The 24,554-nt window shown below is 49.7% G+C and overlaps 9 protein-coding genes and 1 non-coding gene across 10 annotated transcripts; 3 read left to right on the top strand and 7 right to left on the bottom strand.

Annotated features, from left to right (window-relative positions):
- Positions 1-689: 689 nt before the first annotated feature.
- Positions 690-11,174, top strand: FOBCDRAFT_257148 (uncharacterized protein; the record flags this gene model as incomplete). The annotated part of the gene is made up of 7 exons (XM_059611198.1): positions 690-1,078; positions 1,138-2,960; positions 3,181-4,446; positions 4,503-7,370; positions 7,472-9,334; positions 9,393-10,156; positions 10,211-11,174. 7 exons carry the CDS (start codon positions 690-692, stop codon positions 10,955-10,957), a joined length of 9,720 nt encoding a protein of 3,239 aa, XP_059464170.1. The 3' UTR covers positions 10,958-11,174.
- A 242-nt stretch (positions 11,175-11,416) lies between these two features.
- FOBCDRAFT_214982 (uncharacterized protein) lies at positions 11,417-12,740 on the bottom strand. Its single transcript, XM_031173648.3, has 2 exons — positions 12,377-12,740; positions 11,417-12,329 (listed from the first exon to the last, which is right to left on the bottom strand). The coding sequence occupies exons 1-2, from the start codon at positions 12,503-12,505 to the stop codon at positions 11,667-11,669; spliced, it is 792 nt and encodes a 263-aa protein (XP_031050433.3). The 5' UTR covers positions 12,506-12,740; the 3' UTR covers positions 11,417-11,666.
- Positions 12,741-14,850: 2,110 nt separating this feature from the next.
- FOBCDRAFT_176762 (uncharacterized protein) lies at positions 14,851-15,834 on the bottom strand (the record flags this gene model as incomplete). Its single annotated transcript, XM_059608525.1, has 2 exons — positions 15,625-15,834; positions 14,851-15,572 (listed from the first exon to the last, which is right to left on the bottom strand). Coding segments are annotated over exons 1-2 (801 nt in total), but the record flags the coding sequence as incomplete, so codon positions are not given.
- A 404-nt stretch (positions 15,835-16,238) lies between these two features.
- Positions 16,239-16,709, bottom strand: FOBCDRAFT_214980 (uncharacterized protein). The gene has a single exon (XM_059609398.1). It carries the CDS (start codon positions 16,554-16,556, stop codon positions 16,368-16,370), a length of 189 nt encoding a protein of 62 aa, XP_059466773.1. The 5' UTR covers positions 16,557-16,709; the 3' UTR covers positions 16,239-16,367.
- On the bottom strand, positions 16,710-18,047 carry FOBCDRAFT_176759 (uncharacterized protein). The gene is made up of 2 exons (XM_031173647.3): positions 17,345-18,047; positions 16,710-17,286 (listed from the first exon to the last, which is right to left on the bottom strand). The coding sequence occupies exons 1-2, from the start codon at positions 17,726-17,728 to the stop codon at positions 16,741-16,743; spliced, it is 930 nt and encodes a 309-aa protein (XP_031050432.2). The 5' UTR covers positions 17,729-18,047; the 3' UTR covers positions 16,710-16,740.
- FOBCDRAFT_t45 lies at positions 18,012-18,094 on the bottom strand. The gene has a single exon. It is a non-coding gene; the product is annotated as a tRNA-Lys (tRNA).
- FOBCDRAFT_214977 (Mss4-like protein) lies at positions 18,059-19,027 on the top strand. Its single transcript, XM_031173646.3, has one exon. It carries the CDS (start codon positions 18,458-18,460, stop codon positions 18,884-18,886), a length of 429 nt encoding a protein of 142 aa, XP_031050431.1. The 5' UTR covers positions 18,059-18,457; the 3' UTR covers positions 18,887-19,027.
- A 94-nt stretch (positions 19,028-19,121) lies between these two features.
- Positions 19,122-20,470, top strand: FOBCDRAFT_214976 (uncharacterized protein). The gene is made up of 3 exons (XM_031173643.3): positions 19,122-20,055; positions 20,102-20,170; positions 20,218-20,470. The coding sequence occupies exons 1-3, from the start codon at positions 19,381-19,383 to the stop codon at positions 20,443-20,445; spliced, it is 972 nt and encodes a 323-aa protein (XP_031050428.2). The 5' UTR covers positions 19,122-19,380; the 3' UTR covers positions 20,446-20,470.
- FOBCDRAFT_214974 (Endonuclease/exonuclease/phosphatase) lies at positions 20,471-21,903 on the bottom strand. Its single transcript, XM_031173642.3, has one exon. It carries the CDS (start codon positions 21,500-21,502, stop codon positions 20,570-20,572), a length of 933 nt encoding a protein of 310 aa, XP_031050427.2. The 5' UTR covers positions 21,503-21,903; the 3' UTR covers positions 20,471-20,569.
- A 1,399-nt stretch (positions 21,904-23,302) lies between these two features.
- On the bottom strand, positions 23,303-24,554 carry FOBCDRAFT_288383 (uncharacterized protein; the record flags this gene model as incomplete). The annotated part of the gene is made up of 1 exon (XM_031173640.3): positions 23,303-24,554. Exon 1 carries the CDS (start codon positions 24,491-24,493, stop codon positions 23,303-23,305), a length of 1,191 nt encoding a protein of 396 aa, XP_031050425.2. The 5' UTR covers positions 24,494-24,554.

Below are 24,554 nucleotides of genomic sequence, written 5' to 3'. Positions count from 1 at the left end.
GGCCGTCTTTTGAGGGCCGCCCGACTCATAAACGGCCACCAGCACTTGGCCCCCTGCCTGCAATTTGCTGCAAGGCAGCCAGCCACAGAGCGAACCATTTTCAAGTCAAAGATATGTACTTGGATAGATACCTAAAATGTAGCTTCACTTTCGATATCGTTCATCTTTTGTTTGCTGGTTCAACCATCCTGTCTGGAGGCCCACTTTGACTTCAACTACAGAAACGCTTTTGATATCTATCGACTGATTCACTAAGTATCAAGGAAACTATCTCAACTACCTGAAAATCTAGGTAGGCACCTATAACTTGCTCTATTTTGATATTGTTTGAGATAATGGAGGCCGTCTCGCTACCACATGCACTGACAGTTGCTGCCAGTGCCAGTATCATCAAACGACGGCAGCCTCACAAGGTAAATGAATCATTCACCCACCCTTGGCATTGTTGACTTTTCTTCTCCAAACAAAATCTTCGCTCAGTTCATTTCATTTCTCTCTTAACTTCACCCTCTCCTTCATCTTCCTTACCTTTGCATCGCGAGTATAACCTCGACTGCCGCGTACTGAGCTCTACTACAACTGCAAGACAACTTATATTGACACTGAATCACCTCAGGCATCTAGGCAACTTACCCACCTGAATCGCCTACTTTATTGGTAGAAGCGCGGTGCCTTAGGTGCTAGCAGCGATGCCTCCCCCCGTGACTTCTATCCCCCCTCGGAAGGGCAAGAGCGACAACGAAAAACCCTTGTCGCTCAACGATGCCCTTTATAACCACCTCGTTCTCCCCCCTCAACTCCCGCAACGCCAGGACTCCAATCTCGACGAGCTTGAGAAAGCCCTGGTTAACAGACTGTTGGCTTCTGTGAAGCACTTGCGAGATCTTCCTGAAAACGACCAGAGTTACGTTTGGAGCTTGATCGAGCGAGGCCTTCGTGCCACTAAAAGCATTCATGCAGGAGGTCACGTCGACCGAACTGCGCTCATTCGAGAGCTCAACGATTTTGGAGAGTCAGATTTTCTGGTCGTCTATGTGCGGAGCCAGAACTGTGCTCTTTACATCCGCCGTTCGCAAGAGTAAGTTCTGTCTTCATACCTCGCCTTCAAACCACCGCAGCTCAACTAACTTGACACAGTACTATATTTGGCGCTTCTGTCATATTCGAGGCCTTTGAGACCTCGGCGCGCAATGAAGATGTTCTAGCAACTGAAAATGCGCTTCAGTGGGACTTTCCTGGATGTGCAGTCGCAGTCCCCCTCGCTACATTCCGCGAGAACGGTTTCGTCTCCAATCTAGCCAATTTCCTCGACAACGCTTCGCGAGAATCACTCACCGATTTCTCCGCACAAGCGCTCAAAGCGGGAACATCTATGCCCGAGTTTCGCAACACATCAGAGCCTGTTCTTATTTCCTCTATGCTCATGGCTATTCTGCAACAAAACGGCCGCCGCCTCGCCCCAACTCTTCTGCAGAAGATGGTTCGGGACGATGTGCTGTGGAACAACGCAGAAAGACCATGGAAACGACTGCCTTATTGGCTTGTGCTGCGAGTTGCCATCTCTCGATACCTCGCTCAACGTTTGGGTGACATTGGGCGAGTTGAGTACAAGTTTTTGTTGGCTCACCTCTTCAGTGAATTCCTCATACATGTACAGCAATCAGGAGGAATACGCCTTGACCGTCTCGATTTCCTCAAGAAAAAGATTTGCCGACGGCTGGTCAAGCTGGAAGTAGATAAGGATCGGTCTCAAAATATGGCCCAGAGGATTGAGTATCTATTCACCCAACTCGGCCCCGGATTCCAGGATTCAATTTCCAAGGCAAATGCTTTCATCGAAGTATCTTGGAAGCACCAGAAGTTGACGATGACTAAAACGATACCCCCGCTACCGAAGCAAGCTTCTTTCGAAGATATGAAGCTGAACCTGAAGATCAGCGGGATTACCCTCAACAAAATCTGGAGAGGCTATTCAAAGCCTTTCAAGTTCAATCCTGGGCGACAAGGCACCACGAATGTCGCACAGGGTGCGAAGCAGCATCTTAGCTCGTTTGCTCGCGAGCACTTCAAGTTAATTGACAAAGAACTCACCGTTACCAGTTTTTGCCATGAGCAAAGCTTCCTTCCACGTTCAAAAGTCGGAGACGCAGCTTCTTTGATAAACGAGTATCTGCGACAAGCTTTCAGGGCCTACGATGGCATCCCCGAACTCAAGAGTACACTGATTTTGAACATCATGGATCTATGGGTCACCATGGATAAGGCAGCCTGTGCGATGTACCCACTCCTCAGCGACTTCCACGCTGTATTTCGACCTGAGATGCTCGATGTCCTGCTACTTTCTGCCTTCGATGATATGAAGCGGCTGCAGAAGATCCAGGTCTATCTACAGGATCGCATTGCTGCTTGCCAAGGTTCAACAATCAGCATTTTTGACGATCCTGTCCGTGGATCATTTGGTCATCGCTTCTATGATGACTCTGACATGTCTGATGAGATGAACGATTTGCATGAGTCAATAGAGATGTGGGCGACCCATTTACGAGACACAAAAGAAAAGGAATGGAAGTCGAAAAGCGAGGAGTATTCAAGACTATCGAAAGTTATTGACGAGAGCACATGCGTTTACATGGTGGACGAGGACAATCCCCACTTGCCCCCTTATCATGACCGCGATTGTCGTCGCTGCTACTTGAAGCGGCAGTTGAAGAGAATTAGTATCCAGGCCTACGAGCATCCACTTCCTTCTGATCCTCATGTCGAGAGAGCTGTCGTTTTTGAGCTGCTTTGCCCTCAGACTTTGGCGAAATATCGAGATGCTACATGGACCGTTATGTCGATAGCCCTACCAGCAGAGGAAGGCGTTGACCCGAAGTGCTGGGCGCGAGACTATCAACAGCTACAGAAGTATGCCAACGACTCATCAATGAGCTGCTCTCTGGCATCAGTCACTAAACCTTGTAAGTATTCAGACTACCATTACCCCCCCCCCCAGCCACCCTTCAGGATGTCTTTCCAAGTCCGACAAGAACCACACAGTTTGCCCTAAACTCGAACGATAAATTTGGATCTGAGTTGCTCTATTCGGCCTAACCTATCCCGATTTAATATTGAGACTGAATCATCAGCAAAACCCAGCTAACTTTAGAACAGTTGTCTCTACCCACTACCACTCTTTAGCATTCCCTATCGAATGGGATAACGGCAGATACGGTGTCTGTCGACCAAACGGATTGAAGTTGGCATATTGTGATAGAAACTCGAAACAGTGGCCCAGCCGTCGGGGTCATCTGAGCTTCTTACATCATGTGAAGCTAGAGATACCCGATTCTTCCCCGTTCTCGCAGCAAGACGCTGCCTTCTTCAAGAGTATTTACGGGCCATCCTCTTACGAAATCATGGCCACAGCTTCGAGATGCCCACAGGGTATCAATGTTCATGAATATCTTGCTTTTCAGACGGTTGCATCTGGAAAGTCCAGGCGCTGGCTATCTATTCTTGTCGAGTTAGCATCGGCCAACCTGAACTTCTCCAATGAAGCCACCATGTTACTCGTCACTCATCTGGCTCTTCAGTGCGGGCCCCTGGGTGAGTCCAGGAGTGAGTTTCGCATCATCCATGAGGTTTTCCGTGACCGTTCATTCTGCGAGACCTTCATGGAGCAAATATCACATCGCTTGGACAGCCTGGCGGCTAATTGGAGAGAAATCTACCTGATGGAAACCATCGTCACCTTCACCCTCCGTCTCCTCGATTTTTCCTGGGCAGCACGTATGCCCAAGATCTCCGACCAGACAATTTTCCTTTTGATACGTGCCAGGAACACATGTGTGCGTTGGTTCAAGCTCCTTCGTGCTGAATCCTACAAGGTTGTTGAAGCCGAGACAGCACGACGGTTCCAACAGTACGGTCTTTGGGCTGCTCTGTTGTGTAAACGCACATATGTACCTCTGGCCTGTGGCCGTCTTGAATTCGACGATTTGTCTCTCGAGATCTTCATCCAGAGCAGTATCACGGTAAATGACAGCCTTGTGGTTAAGCTAGAGGCGCTTCCCCAGCTCCTCCAGCATGCAATCATTCGAGATATCCGACTTTCATATCGACTCGCCCCAGTTGTGTCGAAGCGAATCGTTGACGACTTGGAAGTCTTCCGACGATCCCTTTGTGAGATGTGGCCCGAGGAAGAAGGGTGTCCTCGAGTTTTCTTGGGAGTGAAATTGGACCCAGAAGCGCCCGACTGGGTATTTTGCCGTTCTAGGACAGGCGACAGTGTTGACTCAATCGAGCAGACTGTTTCATTCAACTGTATTAGAGGGCTACTTCTTGTCGATAGCCAACCGATGGGCAAACTTCCAGAAGACCCGAAGTACTCCGTTGTTCTGAACGAACTTTTTGGTAACCAAGCTCTCCTGACATTCCCGTCGCGCCGCCCAGAGATGCAGTACAGTAGGTGCACCTTGTCGACTTATCGAATAATGTGCTGTATGCTAATAGTCAAACAGTTCTATGCGTGAGACCTCACGGATATCAAGTCCATGTGGGATATGGTAGTGGAACGCAGGAGTTGATTGTAAGAGCTTTCCGACGAGACTATGCACTGCAGTTGATCCCACGTGAGATCTTTCAAGGCGACTACCCCGATCTTCCGGGTCCCCTTTTGCACAATTGCTTTCATTGGATGCACCTAAGAACCGGAGACATTTTCATAACCTCCAAGGACAGACCCTGGCCGGATGACCCTCACAAGTGGTACATTTTGAGTCTGAAAGGCTACACATGTGCGAAGACACGCCTGTACCGAGGCCTCCTTACAAAGGATTATATTGTCAACCCGTCAAGCCCACTCTTTAATCGTATTAGCCGAATCTTAGACTCACTTGAAGATCGCAGCCAGATAACTGTGTATCAACCTGGGGGAGACCGGAACCTTACGGTGGAGCTTCCAAGACTCAACATTGTGTTCCACACTAACAAGAACCGTCTACTTCAATCGCCTCAGCTACAATGCCAAATCGACAAGGACCAAGATGCCGGGACCTGGTACGGGCTCCGCAGCAAGCTGGTATGCACTAGCCTTGCCAACCCGATGCACAGGTCTATCTTAGTACCTCTCGGGCCCGTCTCTGCTCGGTCAGAAGGGTGTCATGTAACAGTGAGGGTCGAACCCTCAGATAAATTTGGAAGGTTCAACATCAACAGCACACTTGGACGGATCGACTGTGCGCCTGAGCCCACACTGGTTTTTACTAAGGCTCTTCTTCATGCATGTACATCTTTTCTTCTGCCTGATCCTCTGACAGGCCGCACTGGAACTGAAGAAGCTATTGAGTGGCTTCAAGCGGGCATATCTCAGCCATGGTCCCCCCTTACTCCACCCTCTATGTTGGTACTGCACAAGATAGCTGGGCTAACACCGAGAAGAGTGTACTATCCACAAGATCTTAAGGTTATGCGTACAGATACCTGGATTGAGTCCCTGCCTGTCATTCTTCAAAACTCGGCATATAGACAAATCGTGGATCGTATCCTTCGGGAGTCTGCAATTTTAGGAATGTTTGCAGCCAAAGAACAGGTTACTGTGAAGATGCCAGAGCTCCCTTCTTCAGGAGATGTGCATCTCCATGCACGAGCACTGTTTCGACAAGGTGCTGTTACCAGGTGTTCAGGGAATACGGCCAGCTGCACACAACTAGCTAATCAAAAGTACATGTCTCGAGATCGCCCCTCAACAGTCAACATCATGTATCGCAATGTGCTTGAGGTCACAAACCTGATCCTGAAATGGCCCCAGAGCTTCAGGACGACAGATTGTATTGCTCAAATTCTCTCACAGGGCAGCACTGTTGGTGGATTTACATCGGCTTTCAGTGGGACATCCATCAATGAGAAGTTGAAGGTTAATATCCTTCAACATTGGGGGTCGTTGGTCCGATTTTCCCGTGAATCAACGGATCGATACAAGCTCATGTACTTACTCGGGCCAATGTCGTTCCATATCGACGCAAATATGTCACTTCTTCGAACCATTGTTGCGTCCGCGGTATTCAGTGATCTTAAGGATCTTGAATTGCCCAAGTGGGATGGGTTTGATCATTTCCAACCGAATCAGGCACCACAGCTTGATTACATTCTGCATCTGCTGAAGCCCTACAGAGTTGCTGTGCCAGAGAACGATGCCATGGGTTTGGGGCAGTATTCGAGTGGAAAACTATTACGCAAGTTGCGAATCGAGCAAGCGAAACACGAAGCCAAAGTTGAGGAAGATTGCAAGTACTTGGCCAACCACCTCCTCAGCCAATGGCCTTGTCTGGAGCCAAATGTCAGTGGCCTATCTCGGTCTGTGCTGATTGACATCGGCCTTGCGCTGGAAGTTATTCGTCCCGAGTGGAAGCGCCTGTTCATGAACAGAGACCTCACTGAGCATCTCAAAGAGGTCCAGACAATTCTTGATAGACGAAGCCTAGAAGACCGATATGAACCACCTACGGTTCCCTTATCCGAGGAGACCTACACGGTAAGAATGCGAGATGGTACTGAAACCGTCGACCTTAGGCAATTGCTGGCCAAACCGTATCGTATTTTTAAGGCCACGACGAGTACGAATCAAATTCCTTCTGCAGCCTCGGTGGATCGACCATTTTTGAGTGAGAAGGACTTTTTCCCTGGATTCGGCAATTTCTCTTGGCAAAGAAACACAGGTTCTGGAGCCAATTCACTCTGGCCTGGTCTCGCAAGGCGCCATAATGCCCAAACGGATAAGAATATGTCAGAATCGACTGTGAGGTCAGAATCCAGTACGAAATTGAATCTCATAGCCCAACGCTTAGGAGAATGTCGGTCGGCTGTTCGGCGCCGTTATGCAGCGGACTTCCAGAAGAGTCTCGCCGCCTTCCAGCACACTCCTTTGACCAGTTTTAAAGAGTCGATGAAATCTCGAGAAGTTGAGATGCACTCCAGTCTGGAGAAGGTCGAGGGCGGCTTCGGGTCGATCTGTACAGCCTTGGAGTCAAGTGATATATTTTCACAAAGAAGGATCTTTTGGCTCAAAGCAGGAAACCTGTGGCCGATTGTGACCAAGTCTACGCTGCTTTCTTGTCTCGGATCGGCTGCTGAGGTCACACAATTTGGAAGTGGAATGAGAAAGGCCATTTTAGAAATGGGAGTTGACATTACGAAACACCAAAGACAGGTCCGACTGCATGATCTAGCGTCAAAAAGCATATCGGGAAGATACCATGAAGAGGAGTCAAACGAGGGACATTCGAATTGGAAGCCCGAAGAGCATCCAGATTGGCTCCTGTTAGAAATAGAGTCCAATATGATGATTCGTCCTGTTCAAGTTGATGTAGCTTTAGCCACAATTTCCCCTGGTTCGGGATCGAATTCTGTGCTTCAGATGAACATGGGCTAAGGTAAGTTGTCCCTGGAAGAGAAGGATATTAGCCATTTTGAGTACTAATCAGTTTCACAGGGAAAACCTCCTGTGTTATCCCTATGGCTGCGGCAGCACTTGCCAACAAGAAACAGCTTGTGCGAGTCATTGTACCAAAAGCTCTGCTCCAACAAACAGCTCAGCTGTTGCAGGCTAGACTCGGTGGTATCCTTGGAAGGGGTATTCGGCATGTCCCCTTCTCACGTCGAACTCCCACTACCGAGAAAAATATACGAGCCTATCATTTGATCCACAGAGATATGCTCAAGTCTGGAGGTGTCATGATCTGCCAACCCGAACACCAGATGTCATTCATGCTTAGCGGCCGACAGCGACTCCTGGATGAGCAGCCAGCGCAGGCAGGACCTATGATCAAGGTCCAAGAATGGCTCACAAGGGTGTCAAGAGATATCCTAGACGAGTCGGACTATACTCTCGCAGTGAGAACCCAGCTTATCTACCCATCTGGCGCTCAGACTACAGTTGATGGGCATCCACATCGCTGGCTTGTGGCTGAAGCCGTGATGAGACTTGTTGATAATCATCTGTATGGTTTATCAAGGTCTTTTCCTCACTCCATTAGCGTTATTCGACGAAATGGGGGCGGATTTCCCTTTGTGTTCTTCCTCAGGCAAGATGTTGAGGATGAGCTGGTGCGAAGGCTTACAGCAGACATTTGTCACGGTGCTGGTGGGATTCTGCCTCTTACTGAACAGGCAATGGCAATTAAAGACAGAATCGCTGTCAAGGACTTTCTCATGCACGCTCGACCTAGTGCTACAAGTATAGAGCGCATCCGGAATCTCTCGCCAGACAAGCCTAGCTTAAAGCAAACGATTTATCTTCTCCGAGGTCTCCTCGTCAATCGCATCTTAATGATGACCCTCAAGAAGCGCTGGAATGTAGAGTACGGTCTCCATCCGCACCGCGATCCTATAGCAGTGCCTTTTCACGCCAAAGGTGTTCCGAGCGATCAATCCGAGTGGGGTCATCCTGACGTCGCAATACTATTCACTTGTTTGGCGTTCTACTATGATGGCATAAATCTAGCTCAACTTCGACAATCACTTGAACATATCCTCAAGTCCGACGACCCGTCAACCGAATACGATAACTGGACCCAGAGCTCTGAAAATTTCCCTTCTTCCCTCAAGGCCTGGAATTCAATTAACGTGGATGATGAGATGCAACTTGGGGAGATTTGGAAGGTTGTGCGGTACAATGAGGTAGTCATCGATTATTTCTTGAACAATTTCGTGTTTCCACGGCATGCCAAGCAGTTTGAGGTAAAACTTCAGGCCAATGGCTGGGACATTCCACTGTCACCCCTCGGGAGTATAACAGAGAATGACAAAGAGACGACAGGCAAACCGCTGAGTACAGGCTTCAGTGGTACCAACGACAACAGAACAATGCTTCCTTTGAACATTGAACAACAAGATCTGCCGAGTCTTCATCACACAAGCGCTGAAGTTTTGACCTATCTTCTTCACCCTCGAAATCGTCGTTGCATTCTACCTCAGGATGTCAAAATTCAACACATGGACAGAGCCACCGAGATGGATCTCCTGTTTTGCCTCAAGTCGAACTCCATCCGTATCTTGATCGATGCAGGAGCCCAGATCTTGGAAATGGACAACTACACTCTGGTTCAACAGTGGCTAAAGATTGACCACTTCGCTTTGGCAGGCTTGTACTTTGACGAAGAAAACAAACCTTGGGTTCTGACCAAGGAAGGAAGAAGAACGCCCCTTCTCGCGTCACCTTTTGCTGATGACCTTTCAAACTGTCTGGTATATCTTGATGAGGCCCACACCCGTGGCACTGATCTTAGGCTCCCTCCTAAAGCTAAGGGCGCCCTCACTCTTCGTCTAGGCCAGACCAAGGACCACACTGTTCAAGGTGAGTTTGGCATGTTGTTATTAAAACCTTCTAAGATCGATTCGCTAACAACTCGTAGCTGCTATGCGTCTACGACAACTGGGAACAACTCAGGTTGTTTCTTTCTTTGTCCCTCCCGAGGTCCACCAAAGCATCTCAGACCTGCAAGACAAGACTATTCATGAACCTATTGACTCAGCTGATGTCGTCGAATGGCTTTTGGACAACACATGTGACCAAATTGAGCAGCTGCAGCCCTTATACTATTCACAGGGCATGGATTACTGCCGTCGAATGCAGGCCGCTTTAGATCACCCCGACTTTTTAACCGACAAGACTCAGCGAAAAGCGTATGTACAGGCGGTTAAGCAGGATGAACAGCAGAGCCTGCAGAATCTTTACGAGCCGAAAATAAAGAACCGCGCCGCCGGCATGCAGACATCTAACAACGTAGTGCTTAAAGGCTTTATTCGGGATCTCAATGCAAGACGCAAGACCTTTCAAGACACTGGCCGAGCCGTTCATGCCTCTGCTCTACAGGAAGTCGAGCAGGAGAGAGAGGTTGCCTTCGAGGTTGAATCAGTGCGACAGGTCAAGAAGCCTCAACATTTTGCTGCTTTCTCTTTCCCAGGTCTCAACGCCAGCCTCGAGGCTTTTATTAGAACTGGAAGGCTTCCTGCAGACACGAATTATTTTACTCACGTCTTCCATGCCCTGTCAAAGACAGGAACTGGTCGCAAGTACAAAGTGCAACCGAAGGTAACAAAATCAAAATTACTCGAGACGGCCGAGTTTGGCAGAACTATCAAGCCCAAGGGAGACCTCTCTACCGATGACTTCTTGGTATGTGTTTTACTCGCTTATTTTCTGACGATTATAGAACTAACAAAGCCTCAGCGTCCCGTTAACTGGATCATTTGGAGCTCTGTCGCCGAGATCGCTGTCATTATCATGCCCGAAGAAGCCGAGGCTCTGATTCCCATCATGCGAAATTCAGGCGTTCCCACGCACCTTCTAGTTTACTCTGCACCAATCACACGAAAAATGCTCCGATTCAACGATTTGACGTTCCATAGCATTCCTCCTCTCCCTAATGACTGGAAAGCTCCAAAGTGGTTTCAGGTTGAGCTGGGAATCTACGCCGGGCGCTTGTACTTTGAGTGGGACGAATACGATGCCATGTGCTCCTTACTTGGGATCCAGAATGGCGAGCTCGGCAACCAAGCACAGGATGAAGAACCTACTGAGACCGATACGGATGCTGAGACAGAGATATCTAAGCCACAAACTAACCTCGAGCACAAGCTCGCCAAAAGTCCACTGACATTTCTACAAGAGTGGCTAGCAGTCCGTCGCCGCGGGCAGGATTTCGCTCACAGCCCCATGGGCTTTGTCAGTCATGGCAAGCGTCTCCAAGAGGACCATGTCTTCTTCAAGGCAGCAGACATAGAGAATGGGCTTTCTCAAGAGACTGTGCTGGCACCAATTCGATTGTCCAGTTCAGCTGAAAACGACGGGCAGGACCATGGCTACTACGGCGTCGACGACATGGGTGCCAACGAGGCTAGAGATAGTGACTCCAGCGACGACGATAAAATCGAGTACGACGAGTCCGAGTACGCCAGCGCATCATCAAGTGATTGAGAGTAGTTTTGGAAGGAAATCATCTCTTTTGACAATGGTTTAAGTTATGACGATATAGATGGCTTGGTATGAGGTCTTGGTCATGTCTCATGACATCTGTACGGTTTAGTGTAATATATGTGCGAGTTTTGTAATATGTGTGTGAGTTCATGATAGGAGGAGTGATGATCTTCTCGAAATGTCATGTATCTCTGTATAATAAAATGTCCCCTTGATGATGAGAACTCGTTACGACCGTGTGAAGATCTTATGGCTCTTAATAATATATCTTTTTTTGAAGAACTCATGTTCCATCATAAAATTATTACAGCAGGCCCTCAAAGCCATTCTGAACAGGGAAGAAATGATAAGGGACTTTCCAGTCAGGCTGCTGTCCCCTGCCTTATCTCACAAACGTATATCGCCATAAACTTTTATCAGTCAAAATCGTTTTGCGGGCACGCATTGAGATGCAGGGAGTTGATACATCTTTATCTCAATTACTTGGGCAAACAAGGGTCATCCGATCATATCTGACATGATGCTTTCCCATCCATCTAACTGCCTCTCAATTAAACCCATGTCCCAGCATCAACCATTACACCTCCCGTCCAAGAAAATGCGTTTCAAATTGTGACAATAATACAGAGCAAATCGCTCGACATGAATGCGCCATCTTTCAATACAAATAGAGTTCGTTGCATCGCGACATTCTTCAGTTGGCAGATTCCTAAACCAGACTGTCTTCTAGACGCTTGAGCTCATGAGGTGTCCACTGGTAGACACCTTGTCGAAGGGCAGAGAGAACAGTCTCTCGCTTGACAAACTGAGATGGGACGTTGGTACGGCAAGAGGCAGCGATACAGCTGTTGTCAGTCCAGCCGACACGGAAGTCATCACCCCACCAGACACGGAGATTTTGAGAAACACGCACGGTGATCAGAACCGAGGAGAGGTCTGTATAGCCAACCAGGTCAACGCGGGTCAGCTCGTAGCCGCCCTCGGAAAATGTTGGACAAGCCGGTACTTGCTTGGTTTCCGACCAAGCGATGGACTCTTCGGTAGACGAAGTTTCATTCCAGCGGTAGGCTGAGATCTCAAACTCGCACCACTTCTCGTCTCCACTTGCATCACATCCAAGGCTGGCTCCAAAGAGGTCGAATCGGAAGCAAGGACTGGCGGCGTGGGGGCCTACGCCAATCTGGGCGACGTCTCCCGAGATCGTAGATGTTGTGTTGGAGAGTGCTGGGGGAACAAACTCCACCAGCTGACCACCAGAAGTAGGGATGTATGGTTGAGATTGCCTAGAGGAAGGGGGTGCGATAAGGAAACCTCCTGAAAACCAGATGTTCTCAACGGGGTTGAAGAGAGGCCCGGGCTTGGAGTTATCGAACTGAAAAAGATTAGCAAAGAACTATATGTGAGTAGATGACGACTTACATCAATGGTGGTATTTCCAATGCTTCTTCCTGTTGCACAGATGGAAGGAGAACTGGCCTTGGAAGACGTTTCTGTGGCCGTAGGAGAAGTCACACTGGAGTCAGAGGCAGTAGAGTTAGACCAAGACATGCCTTGGCGGCGAAAGAACCGCTTTCGGTGAACGGCGACGGTGGCAAGAGTGGTGAGAGGATAGTCGATTGTGTAAGAAGTGGTCTCATCCTCGATGACATTGGTCCAGGTAGTGGTCTGTAGAGTGGCTGTGCCTGCAGAAAGAGGCCAGAGAGTGTTCTCGCTTGCAACGGGTCCATACGCAGTCTGGGGAAGCTGATCAGAAGAACCGTCACCTGATGGTTTACTGGTGAAGGGAGGCTGCTCTGCACCATCTGAAAACATGGGACCATTTGAAGTGTCGACAACAGAAGTAACAGTCCAAGTGAAAGTTCCAGTGGTTGTACTGGAAGCAGAAGTACCTTGCGCATCGGCGCTAGCATCGGTGAGTATAACCGACATGGACTCTTCAGGCATTCCGTCATTGTAGCCGTTGAGAGTTGGGATACTGGTAGAAAGAGGGCCCAGGCCTCCTGTAGTGAGGATAGGCTCAGAGTTAGATGGGGGTGTAATGCCAGAAGAAGTTCCTTGGGGAACATCAGCAGAAATGCCGAGCGCAGAAGAGTCACTGAAGACTATGGTCTGCTCAGTTGGTGTCGGCTTTCCATCAGGGCCAAGTACGACAGCAGTTGTGATAGTGGTGAATGCTTCAGGAGAACCAAGAGATGAATCAGCTTGGCCATCAGTAAGGCTTGTTCCTTCAGCAGTAGTTGCAGTACCAGTGGGAACGACAAATGTCGAATCAACGACCGTTGGAAGGCCATCTGTTCCAATGACTGTGTAGGTAATGCAGGTGGTGAAGCCAGGCACGCCAACATCATTGCCATCGGAAGGGAGATTTGGGAAGGATGTCACTGGACCAGGATTCCCAGTGGGTAGGCCAGACGTGAGTGAGTCGGATACAAAAGAAGGATTGCCAGGTGATTCGGATTGAGTGTTGGCAGATCCGGGGATAACCCAGGTCGAATCGACAATAGTTGGGAGACCATCGGGTCCAATGATAGTGTAGCTGGTACAAGTGGTAATGCCTTCGCTTCCATCATCTGATCCAGAGGCATCAGACGGGCCAGAAGAGTGTAGTTCAGGAGCTCTAGTGGTTTGCATGGTTATGGTAGATGTGGCACCGTTGGGTAGAGAATCCGAAGCCCACGATGGCCCTTCGGTGCCAATGCTGATACTGGGGTCAGTATTTGTCGGTCCAGGAATGGCCAATGTGGTTCCCACAACTGTAGGAAGACCATCGGTACCAATGATAGTGTAACTTGTGGAAGTGGTGATAGGGATAGCGCCGCCCAAGTTGGATGTTGTAGAAAGGGACCCTGGAATATCATCAGGGCCGAAGGTTAATAGACCAGAAATGGTCAAGAAGCCTCCTGGAGAGTCTGAGCCACGAGAGCCAGATGAATGTCCAGAGTCAGAGTCAGATCCAGTTACAGGAACGGCCCAAGTGGAGTGGACCACCGTGGGAAGCCCACCAGTGCCAATGATGGTGTAGCTTGTGCATGTTGATGAGCCAGAGCCTCCAGGCCCATCCTGAGGCATACCTGGTGCAGAAATTGGACCAGTGGGAATGCTACCAACATCAATTGGAATGCCAGAAAGTGAGGCCTGGGGAACGCCAGTTACAGGAAGTTGTGAGGAGTCCTCAAAGGAAGGTGTGCTGGAAGGGACAACCCATGTTGAGTCAATCACTGTAGGAAGGCCGTCAGTGCCAGTGATGGTGAATGTTGCACAAGTAGTGATTCCCCCCTCAGGTTCGCTGCCAGGAAGAGATCCAGCCTGGGAGTTGGAAGGACCCTGTGAGCCAGGGATACCAGCAGATACGGCAGGGGGGAGTGGAAATCCTGTAGGAACTCCACCTGGGAAGCCTGGGTTGTTGCCACTCTGGGTGAAACCTGGAGTAGCTGAAGGCTGTTCTTGGCCGGGGCCAGCATTGCTTCCGCTGCTGACAATAGTGGGTAGTCCGTCTTGACCAGTGATAGTGATGAAAGAGGGGGTAGGTTGGCCGGCATCAGTTCCACCTGGGACGTTGGTGAACCATGGGGAGTTCTCGCCTTGACCTTGAGGACCAGCTTGAGTGGTGACGGGGAGACTGTCGCTCGCCTCTTGGGGAGGCACAGCGGAAGGGAATTGGGGCTGACTGCCTGGTACACCACCATTGCTTGGGGAGCCAGGTGTCGGGAAAGGGGTGGGGGCAGCTGTGTTGGCACCAGAAGCTCCAGAGAAACCCACAGAGGTGTCATCGCCAGAAGCACCATCAGAATATCCAGGTGCACCATTGGAACCGGGGGTCTGGGAGAAGGATTGGGAATCGAGCCCGTTCTGAGAGCTATTCTCACCATCTGGCCCAGAACTGTTGCTAACACCCGAGTCAGACCCAGAGTTGGAGCCGGAGTTTGAGCTGTCGGAATCATCACTAGGATCGTTGGCACCACCGACGCTGTTACCATCTTCGGGGTTGCTACTATCACCAGATCCTGTACCATCGTCTGACCCTGTACCAGAGCTTGAAGGGCTACCATCGGGACCCCAAATGTCGAGGGTCAGCGTGGTGAAAGGAGGAACAGAAGATGCAGGCATCAGAGAAGTGAAATCTGCAGGCTTGGTAGGGAGAGCTGATAGGAATTCTGAGCCATCAGAATCCGAATCGTCAGGCCAGGGGAAATCTTGTCCGTCCTGAGTGTCTGTTGGGTAGACAGTGACAACAACAGTCTTTGTGGAGCGGAGAGAACAGGTGGGGAGGTCAGAGACACCAGCGTTGGGAGAACCGGGTGAGCCAGGGATGTTCTGAGGTGCATTGGTAGGAAAGCCGCCAGGAACGATAACCGAACCAGCACCAGGGATATTGAGAGAAGAGCTACCAGGAAGGTTTCCCGGAACACCACCAGGGACACCACTAAGTCCATTAGGGGGGAGACCGTCAGAACCACCGTCGGTAGAGCCGGGGCCGGCGCTGCTGGGCAAGGAGCCAGGAACATTTCCAGCAGCGTTGCTTGGGTAGGAAGGGTTACCAGACCCGTCGGTGTTGCCAGGAATGATGTTGCTAGAACCACCAGGTGAGCTACCAACTGGGCTCCCGTTGGGGTTTCTGTCATTCAAGGTTAGTCGGGGACAAAGATGAGCGGCGCGTTGTAACTTACCCGTAGTCAGTTTCCTGAGCGGCAGTATGACCCAAGAGACTGGTGGCCACAAGGACCCCGAGAGACGCGGCGATGCGCATCTTGGGTGATCAACTTCGACGTGGAGAAAGTCGAGCGGTTGAGGGGCGTGCACACGGAGAAGAGAAGGTGTGGGATGATTGCTGTTGGTGGGCAAGTGTAAAATGCTTTGCCAGAAAAGCTGAGAAGAGAGAGCTTGAAGACGAATGTAACGGAAACGAGAGAACTGAGAAGATGCTTCTTCTCGAGATGAGGAGGATTGAGGATGAAGAGAAAAGGAGATGAGGTGGGATGAAGAAGAGAAGAAGAAATTTTGGGAACGAGATCGAGAGGAGAAGGATATGTACGGCGGGTGCCGAGGCGGAGGGGGACGAGGGCAGGAGTTCCTTCCTTCTGGAGCGGCAGAATGTTGGGGATGACGCGTTGAGGAGTTGCGCGAGCCAGAGGGTAAGGAAGTCACGACGAGAGGAGGAAGGAGTTCGGGCACTGCGTGAGGCAGTTGCCAGCCGGCAGTTGTCCCCCTATTGGACCAGATCAACCAAAGAGGCAGGCGCATCAATCAATGTGAGAACTAGGTCTAACTTTGTACTTGCATGCGGTAATCCAATTTAATGTTAAGTTAGTCTCTATTGCTATTGTAAGATGTCTATCTCTTCAAGTTCTAAGAATGTGATGTGAAGCTTCACTAGTAACTTGAACTTCGAACACATGGAACTCAGTTAAAGTCACCACATGGGCTCTTGAGCGAGTCGAAGTTCAGCAGCCAGTGTTCCTTCCTGTTCCCCAGCTGTTGGCAGTGTCCTGCACCTGGAACGCCACGCAAGATGGGACGATTTCTCGCGAGGGAAGCACTCAGCAGGCAGGCATGCAAGGTTTGGTGCCTCAGTCATTCTGGATCCCAGCAGGCCTTCCATTTTGGAGATGCTGCTTCCGGTGAAGGAAATGTGCTAGGTGTGGTCAGAATAGTGGAAGGGGCTCATGCGCAGAGAATATGAGTACACTGGCATCGAGACGAGTTGTCGAACCCAATGGCAGGTCGGTGAAATAGACAATCAAGATAACATTAAACTCATATCATGGTAATTCATTATCCTTGGCTCATACTACATCATCGGAATAATCAGTGTAAGGGGGAGGTGCATCGGGGTGAGGGTCCTCGTGGGCATCATCTTGGTACGTCTGACCGTTCGCAGCAGTATTCTCAGCAGGGCTCCTACTCTCCTCCTCGATCCGAGCCGTCCACTGAGCTGCACCAGCTGTAGTTGTCAGGAGAAAGAAGAGCGACAAGACAGGGATGAGTTCAAGAATCATGGCGACTGTGCCGAACCAAACATACTCCCAGGCGCGATCCCTCAATGCCTTCTTCTGCTCAACCTTTGAGAAACCCTTGATCTGGAACCAGCGATAATGAGCGAGCTTGCCGAGTCGAGTTCCAGTGATGATGATAAAGGCAGGCGTGCCAATAACTGGAACAAGGTTGAGCGGCAGGAAGACAATGAGCTCAACAATCTGGACGATGCTCCATGGAGTGTAGATGGCAGCAGTAGTGGGCTTTCCGAGCATTCTGACCGGGTTCGGTGCGTCTAAGAACAGGATTCGCTGTGGTGCAACAAGATCCCTATGTCCAAGCTTGATGAGGGCCGCCTACAATTGTCAGTCACTGAACTACAAATAACAACCGTTTCTCAGTCCAATTACTTACATCAAATACATCCACTCGACATTCATCAACGAAGAAGCCCTCGAACAGACCCTGGATGATGACCAATCCTTCGCCTAGTACCAGTACCACAGCATTGACCCACGCGCCCCAGCCATGGAAGATCGCTAAGAAAGCATACTGGGGCAAGAAGGCAAACGTGAAGAGTAAAAGGTACACCAAGAACGAGATTAAAGATATTGGCAGGATCCTTCCCAGCAGGAGTGGCCAGAACTCACGGTTTTGAATGAAGAACCAGATGCCACGTAAAGGATACGACGCGGCAACGCCGGCCCTCTTGAGGTACAGCCACGGCCGATGGATTGGGCCTGTCCAAGGTCCTACATGAGGATGGTTTGAGTTCTGATACGAGCCGTTGGAGGGCATTTTGACGATTGATATGCAGTGATGGAGGTTCTTGAAGGCATCACCAAGAGGGGCTTACAGATTACATGTGGTGTTGCAGGCAACAATAACAGCGAATGTGACGTCAAAGAGCGGAAAATCTGGCTGAAGAGTGGGGCCGTGCAGTCCTCACTCAACTTCGACTGGTTCAGCGACGTTTCAGAACCTTCGGAAATCCCAGCAATGAGAGAACTTCCCAGCGCAACTTTACGGAAACTTGCAAAAAAGAAAGCCTTGCAAACGCTCGCAATCGAATTATAGGAACAGCCCGATGCGGGGGTCGAACCCGCAACCTTGAGATCGCGTACTCGTAAGAGTCTCACGCTCTACCGATTGAGCTAACCGGGCGTGGCTCTTATTGGTTGGGAGCCGTGACCTCAGTTGCGTACTGGTGCTGTCGGAGTTGGAGAGATTCAGTCGCCGTTCGGGCAGTTTCTGAGGGAGATGTGAGAAAGCAAAGATGATATTGATGCTTTTCTAACCCTTTTCACGATAGCTTTGAGACTCGAGCGGGGTAATAGATGCACCGCCTTTGAGGCTGATAAGTGTGACAGATTGGGCTGATTCCTGCTATTTGAGAAAACTCATCTCTCTGACGATGTGTTAAATGTCCTTTCAACCATTATCATCTCCTAACTTACGTGATTCTAGTAACCAATGTGAGACACGCCGGTTCTTGGTGATGTTTCTTGCTGATACATCGATAGCATAATGAATCCCAAGATCGAATGCCAGTGCGGCGCAGTCCAAATCACAGCCTCACGACCCCAACCCCTCAGTGTTTACTGCTGCCATTGTACTGAATGTCAGAAACAATCTGCTTCTGCCTTTGGTACATCAGCCATCTTCCCAGCTGACGACATGTGGCCTCTCTCTGAAGATGTCCTGTCCAAGCTGGGAGTCTGGAAGCGACCTACAGACGAGGGAAATACCCTGGAGTGCTACTTTTGCAAGACGTGCGGCGTGAGGGTCTTACATCGTAGCGTCTTGCCGGACGGCCAAGGCAAGCCATATCTGTCGGTGAAAGGGGGTTGTGTCGAGGGGTTGAGTTGGGAGAATGCGGAGCATATTTACACTCGGAGCGCTCGTGTTCCTGTGCCTGAAGGAAGTTATCAAACGGTGCCTGGAGCACAGGATTAAATTTTGAGCATCGGAAGCAATCAAGCTTCACCACAGGGCCTTGCACCCGTAAGACCAGAAGAATGTTTGAACAAGTTTGTAGAAATGATTACAATTATGATAACCTCGCGTATCTAATACGATGATATTACACGCCCGCGGGTGGGGTCATCGGGAATCCGGCCCCTGTCGGAGGTGCCAAAATACCATAAAGCCGATCCCGTGGGCCATCTCCGACCGAATTTGAGCATCACCGCGTCGGGGCCCACATTACCTCGACTTGACCCTGAACTTGGCCATGTACTTTCTACGATGCGAGCTAATATCAGAGTTTCGACATCGACCCAGCCTCAATGATAATATCGATAGCCCTGTGTATAGACAGGGGTGACAAATGCCATTCAGAAGCAATAAATAGAATGGATATATAAGTCCTCGATGCCCTTCTCCTCGAACCATGAACTCATCATCATTATCGCTGTCTAATAGCCTCAATATCAAGCTCATCTTAGAGAATGACTGTTCGAACACAACTTTTTCCTCCGTCTCCTACCTTCACAGAATCTTCCCTACCCTCCTTGAACTTCAGGGTATACATCATCACGGGCGCAACATCTGGTGTTGGTCTGGAACTGGCTAAGATTCTCTATTCCCGCTCAGCGATCGTTTACATAGCTGCACGTAACTATTCCAAGATCACGTCGGCCATAAAAGAGGTGCAGTCAGCGTTTCCTGATTCAACAGGACGTCTTGAGTCGCTATGTGTTGACCTTTCCGACCTCGCAAGTATCAAGCCTGCAGCTCAGCAATTTCTCGCTAAAGAAATAAGACTCGATGGTCTAGTGCTCAATGCTGGTGTCATGATGCCTCCTGAGGGTAGCAAGACCGAGCAGGGGCATGAGTTGCAGATGGGAACAAACTGTTTGGGCGGTTATCTACTGTCGCGACTTCTCGAGGAGCTTCTGGTGAAGACCACGATTGTCGCAGACGAGGGAACTGTTCGAGTTGTATGGCTTGCAAGTACTCTTCAGATGGGCACGCCCAAGGGGGGCCTTGTCTGGAATGAGGTAAAGAAGGAGCCGAAACTGGTCAAAGACCAGATGGAGAACTATATGATGAGCAAGGCCGGTAATCTTCTCTTGGCCCACGAGACTTCTCAGCGATTGGGATCGCAAGGAATTATATCAGTGGTGAGTTTGCCCTCATGGGAGTGACAGTGCGATGCTAACGAGGTAGGCTGTCAACCCAGGGTTCTTGAAGACGGAGCTTCAGCGCCATATGCCCGGACCTGTGTCTTTCATGATGGTAAGTGGACATACTACGTCTTGGGTAAATATGTTGACGATATGCAGGGCCTCATGTTTAAAGCGCCCAAGTATGGAGCTTATAGTGAGCTGTTCGGACTGCTGTCACCAGATATCACCGCCGATAATAACGGAGTCTTGATCTACCCTTGGGGTCGCATCGGATGCATCCCAGATGACATCAAGGTGTCTTTGAAGAATGGACAAGAGGGGGGTACTGGCCTCTCAAAAGCTTTCGCTGACTGGTGTGAGAGAGAAGCTCGTCAGTACAAGTAGTTGGTAGGCCAGCAAGAAGTATTTGGTTTGGTAGAGTGATTTCCATTTAGATCTAAACAATCTCACACGGGTATCATATCATAACTTATCCCCAACGCCGTTGTACAAAAGAAATCATGGTCTACTAGAATTCGTCCTTTTTCTCCCCTGTCCTTCGTTGCTTGCGACTGACCTGGTTTAGTCGTACGTCCACCACCACCGGCCGATGGTCCGAAATAAAGACCCCATCTTCATATCGCGAGTTAACCACCGCAAAGGCCTTGAATTCGATACCGGTCGGGTCGTGCACGAAAATGTGATCGAGGTACATGTCGTCCCATGGGACTGTAGTAAATCCAGTGTAAGTATACGACGAATGTCCATAGCGCTTACTCTGAGGGACAAGGCTCTTCACGTCGTTCATGGTTTTGGCGAGATGCTTGTAAGCCGCACCGCTGGGGGAGGAGTTGAGGTCGCCACCGATAAAGACAGGTATAGTCTCACCGTCGAGTATAGACCAGGTCTCAGCAATATCAGTGATTAGTTTTGCCGAATTAGCACGAGCTTTCTTCCCCTTGTGGTCGAAATGTGTACACATGTAGACCATGCGATTGCCCGTAGCGGCATGTTGAAAGCGCGCGACGGTGACAATCCTTGGAAATGCGGCGTCCCATCCCCTGGAACCAACTTTCTCAGGCGTGTCGCTCAGCCAGTATGTTTTCTTGTCCTCAATATTCCAGACAGAAGGACGGTAGAAGATTGGGGAGAATTCATCACTTTGGCCGCCTCTGCGGCCGATACCATAGTAGTCCCACTCGCTTCCCAGATCTTGTTGGATGTCTTGGATTTGCGGATACAATGCTTCTTGCATGCACACAATGGATTCAGGTCTTCCAGAAGTCTCGTAGTTGATTTGGGCTGTTAAGCGTGGACGACGAACGGGCCATAATTCCTCACCCCATTGGGGCTTGTTTGGTGCGAGGCGAATGTTGTAAGTGACAAGTCGAACATCAGTGCTTCGAGATAGAGGCGCTGTAGCCGCGAGTGCAGCGGAGAGCACAAGAGATGTAAACTTCATTTCGATTTATTCCGATGGTTTGTGGCTGATGGAGAGAAAAACCATATGAGGGTTTTTGATCCCCAGTGGCTTTATGATCGGTTTGCTTTTTGGTATGCTGTTGTGGATGCAGTTGACGCAGCTTTACCGTCGATGTTGTCACTGACAAGATTCGGCACCGACAACCAACAAACTACAACGTTTATTGAGGCTGATGCAGATTCCAGTTTCAACATGTTGAATTGGGTCATCGGGGGTAGCGGGACCTCTTGTAGGATACCGGCGGAAGGTTCGGATTCACCCGCAAAGAATTCTATGACGATCACCAAGAACGAGCACCCAGTGAAATCGATAGTGTCTGTAGCCGCTCAGAGCGTCGTACGCAATGGGCCTCCGTGGCCCCATGTAAGTGGCGTGCATTCGCCAGGCCCAAGATAAGCTTGGTTGGTTGTTATTCTCATGGCTTGGTATTGGCTGAATCATTAGCATTGGGTTGCATCCCCCACAAGCCGACTAGCACTATCTATCCGATCGACCCTTGTATAATTCTTGCACGAGGCACTTTATTAGGCTCTTGTTTGACGTTTTGTTCACTGTAACTACTTACTTGTATGTGCTGCAACTCTAACATTTGCGCTATCACACCGTATCCTCTTAAGAGTTCCTCGTGGTGTGGTCATGCATGATTCTGTTGGTCCAGTCAACGCTAACAGACAATACACATGGGCCTCGTCAGTGTTGTCTCACGGGCTCCGCAACATGCCAAGAGAATAAGCTCACAAATCATTGATAATCTTTGAGCAACGGGCAGATTCTCTTGCTCAGTGCAAGGAGCGAGCATCGGAGTCAATCAGTCCCTGGTAAAAAAGCTAACCCAGAAACTCGGCGGTCCAATTGCCACTCATGTTGCATTTCTCATCCAAGTTTGTCCCCAGCTATAGACAGAATAAAGTTCACGCTATAAAGAGGGGAAATATGAGTGTAGTTTCAAGCTCCATGAATGATCAAGATGGCTGGTACAAGTCTACAAGGTTATGCCAACCCCGAACTGATGATTCTTCCGTATGTGCGCCGAGAGACGGTTCGGAAACAAGTACCGCACGGCGTGGCAGTTGAGTTTGGCAGGGCATATGTCATGACCACGGCAATACAAGGTAAACTATGCTTATTGATGGCCATGTTGGACTCGACCATGAGCTTCTCAAGGAAATAGTATCAGGTCACTAGACTCCGGGAACGTCGATAACGAAGCCAAAGCTTAAAGAAATCAACGGCTCAAATAAGCGCGAAGTCTTCTGAACACGCGTCAGATCATTAAATCGGACGGAGTTAAGACTTTCATGCAGTCAGCACCTTCTTACCTCACCTCAGGCGACGATCCTTCGTAAGATGCACATTGTTGGGCAAGCGAACGCCCACTTACCGATACCACAGGTCTGCCTCTCAATCCTACTCGGCGTATATAGACAAAAGCACCAACAAGAGGTTCAGTTTTCTTTTCTTAAGACAACAAAAGTCCTTGTATCGAGCATGCTCATATGCTTAAAAGCCCCATAAGGTGGCTTAAACTTTCCCTGCGCCTTTGACCCCTGCTTCTAGAACGCCTTCTGTGAAGAGACGTGGAAGCTTTCAAGCGGGAACTGACTGGGCTTCAAACAATAAAGCTTGGACACACACTATCGCAGGAAAAGAGTATTGGACCATATCTTCGTCGATCCTCCGCGAAGATGCAAGTTGCCGTTTTCAATGAGAGGCGTTGACTAATCTTCAGCATATTCATAACTCAACTTCAGGTCGGACTCAACCAGCCTCGCGAAGCACTCATGCAGCAAGAGCTCTCGTAAAGGCCCGACTCTCGCCACCTTCAACAACCTTAGCCACAGGCGTAAGATATGCATCTTCATGTCCACTCTCTGCCTGTAAATGCCGCACATATGCCTGCGCAACCTTGAACCAGCTCTTCTTCTCAGCGGCGCTCGATCCGCTTCCCTGCCAGACCCAAATAGCTCTTCCGCCATCATCAAGCAAGAAAACATCGTCGCTCTCCAGGTCATCATGCAATATCCGCTCGGCTTCCTTGACAAGACCAAAAGAGAGCTGTCCTGATGCGTCGCTGAGTCTGAACAGCTTCTTGGACGCTTTGTCAGCGGTGCGAGGAGTAAAGGGTTTCTTGCAGTGGAAGCCTTCGCGCGGTGTTTCGTCATCGCCGCCGAGAAGATCGACAATTCGTCGTGAGCGGGACTCAGTCTGTGCAATAACTTCGACTTCTGAGTGTTTTGCGACAGTCATGTCGTGTACGATCTGAGCTGCCTTGGCCTTCTCCATTGGACTGCAATCCTTGCCCTGCCATAACCAGATCTTGTCGCCAACATCCAGCACAAAGACATCCGTGTCGTCTAGGCTTGTCCAGGTGGGCTCGACTTCGTGAACTACAACTCCATTGGCGCCAGCGGCTGGGTTCTTAAACACACGCAGCAAGGTGAGCGTCTGCTTTGGTTCCTCTTCTTCTTCTACGTGTCTGAATCCAGACTCAATTCCGCCAGACCGAATAGAGATTCGTGGGAACAGTGCTAGAAAGTCATCTGAAGGCGCTTCTTGAATTTCTCGATGTTGGGTTGCCGAGCCTTTGAGGAACTCATCCAATTCGACGGTCTTGTACGCCGCGGTACCTGCTTCATCCTGTGACGTATGCTTTCCCAGCCAAAAGAAGATGTCGTGAACGAGCTTCTCGGTACCATCATTACTGCCAATCAGTTCCGAGAAGAGTACGATAAAGCTATCGCCATCATAGAACTGGCCGTACTTTTCCTTTGGCCAAGGAATGACCTCGAATTGCTCAATGCGCCAGATAAATAGCCCAGGCTCGACGCCAACTTTGCCATCCTTCCAAGCCGGCTCCGTAAGCGCCGAATTGTACTTGACTTGATGGTCAATATCGGACCCGATCAGCTCGACGTTGCTATCCTTGATATCGTATTCCTTTGGATGAACGAGGCCTTGATTTGGTGCCATGTTTGTTTTGGCTTTAGGGTGAATGGGGTATAAGAAGGTGTAATAATACTGTAATGATAGG

The sequence above is a fragment of the Fusarium oxysporum genome, chromosome II, assembly GCF_013085055.1.
Source record: "Fusarium oxysporum Fo47 chromosome II, complete sequence".
NCBI lineage: Eukaryota > Fungi > Ascomycota > Sordariomycetes > Hypocreales > Nectriaceae > Fusarium > Fusarium oxysporum.
This window is presented reverse-complemented; position numbering and strand designations above follow the sequence as displayed.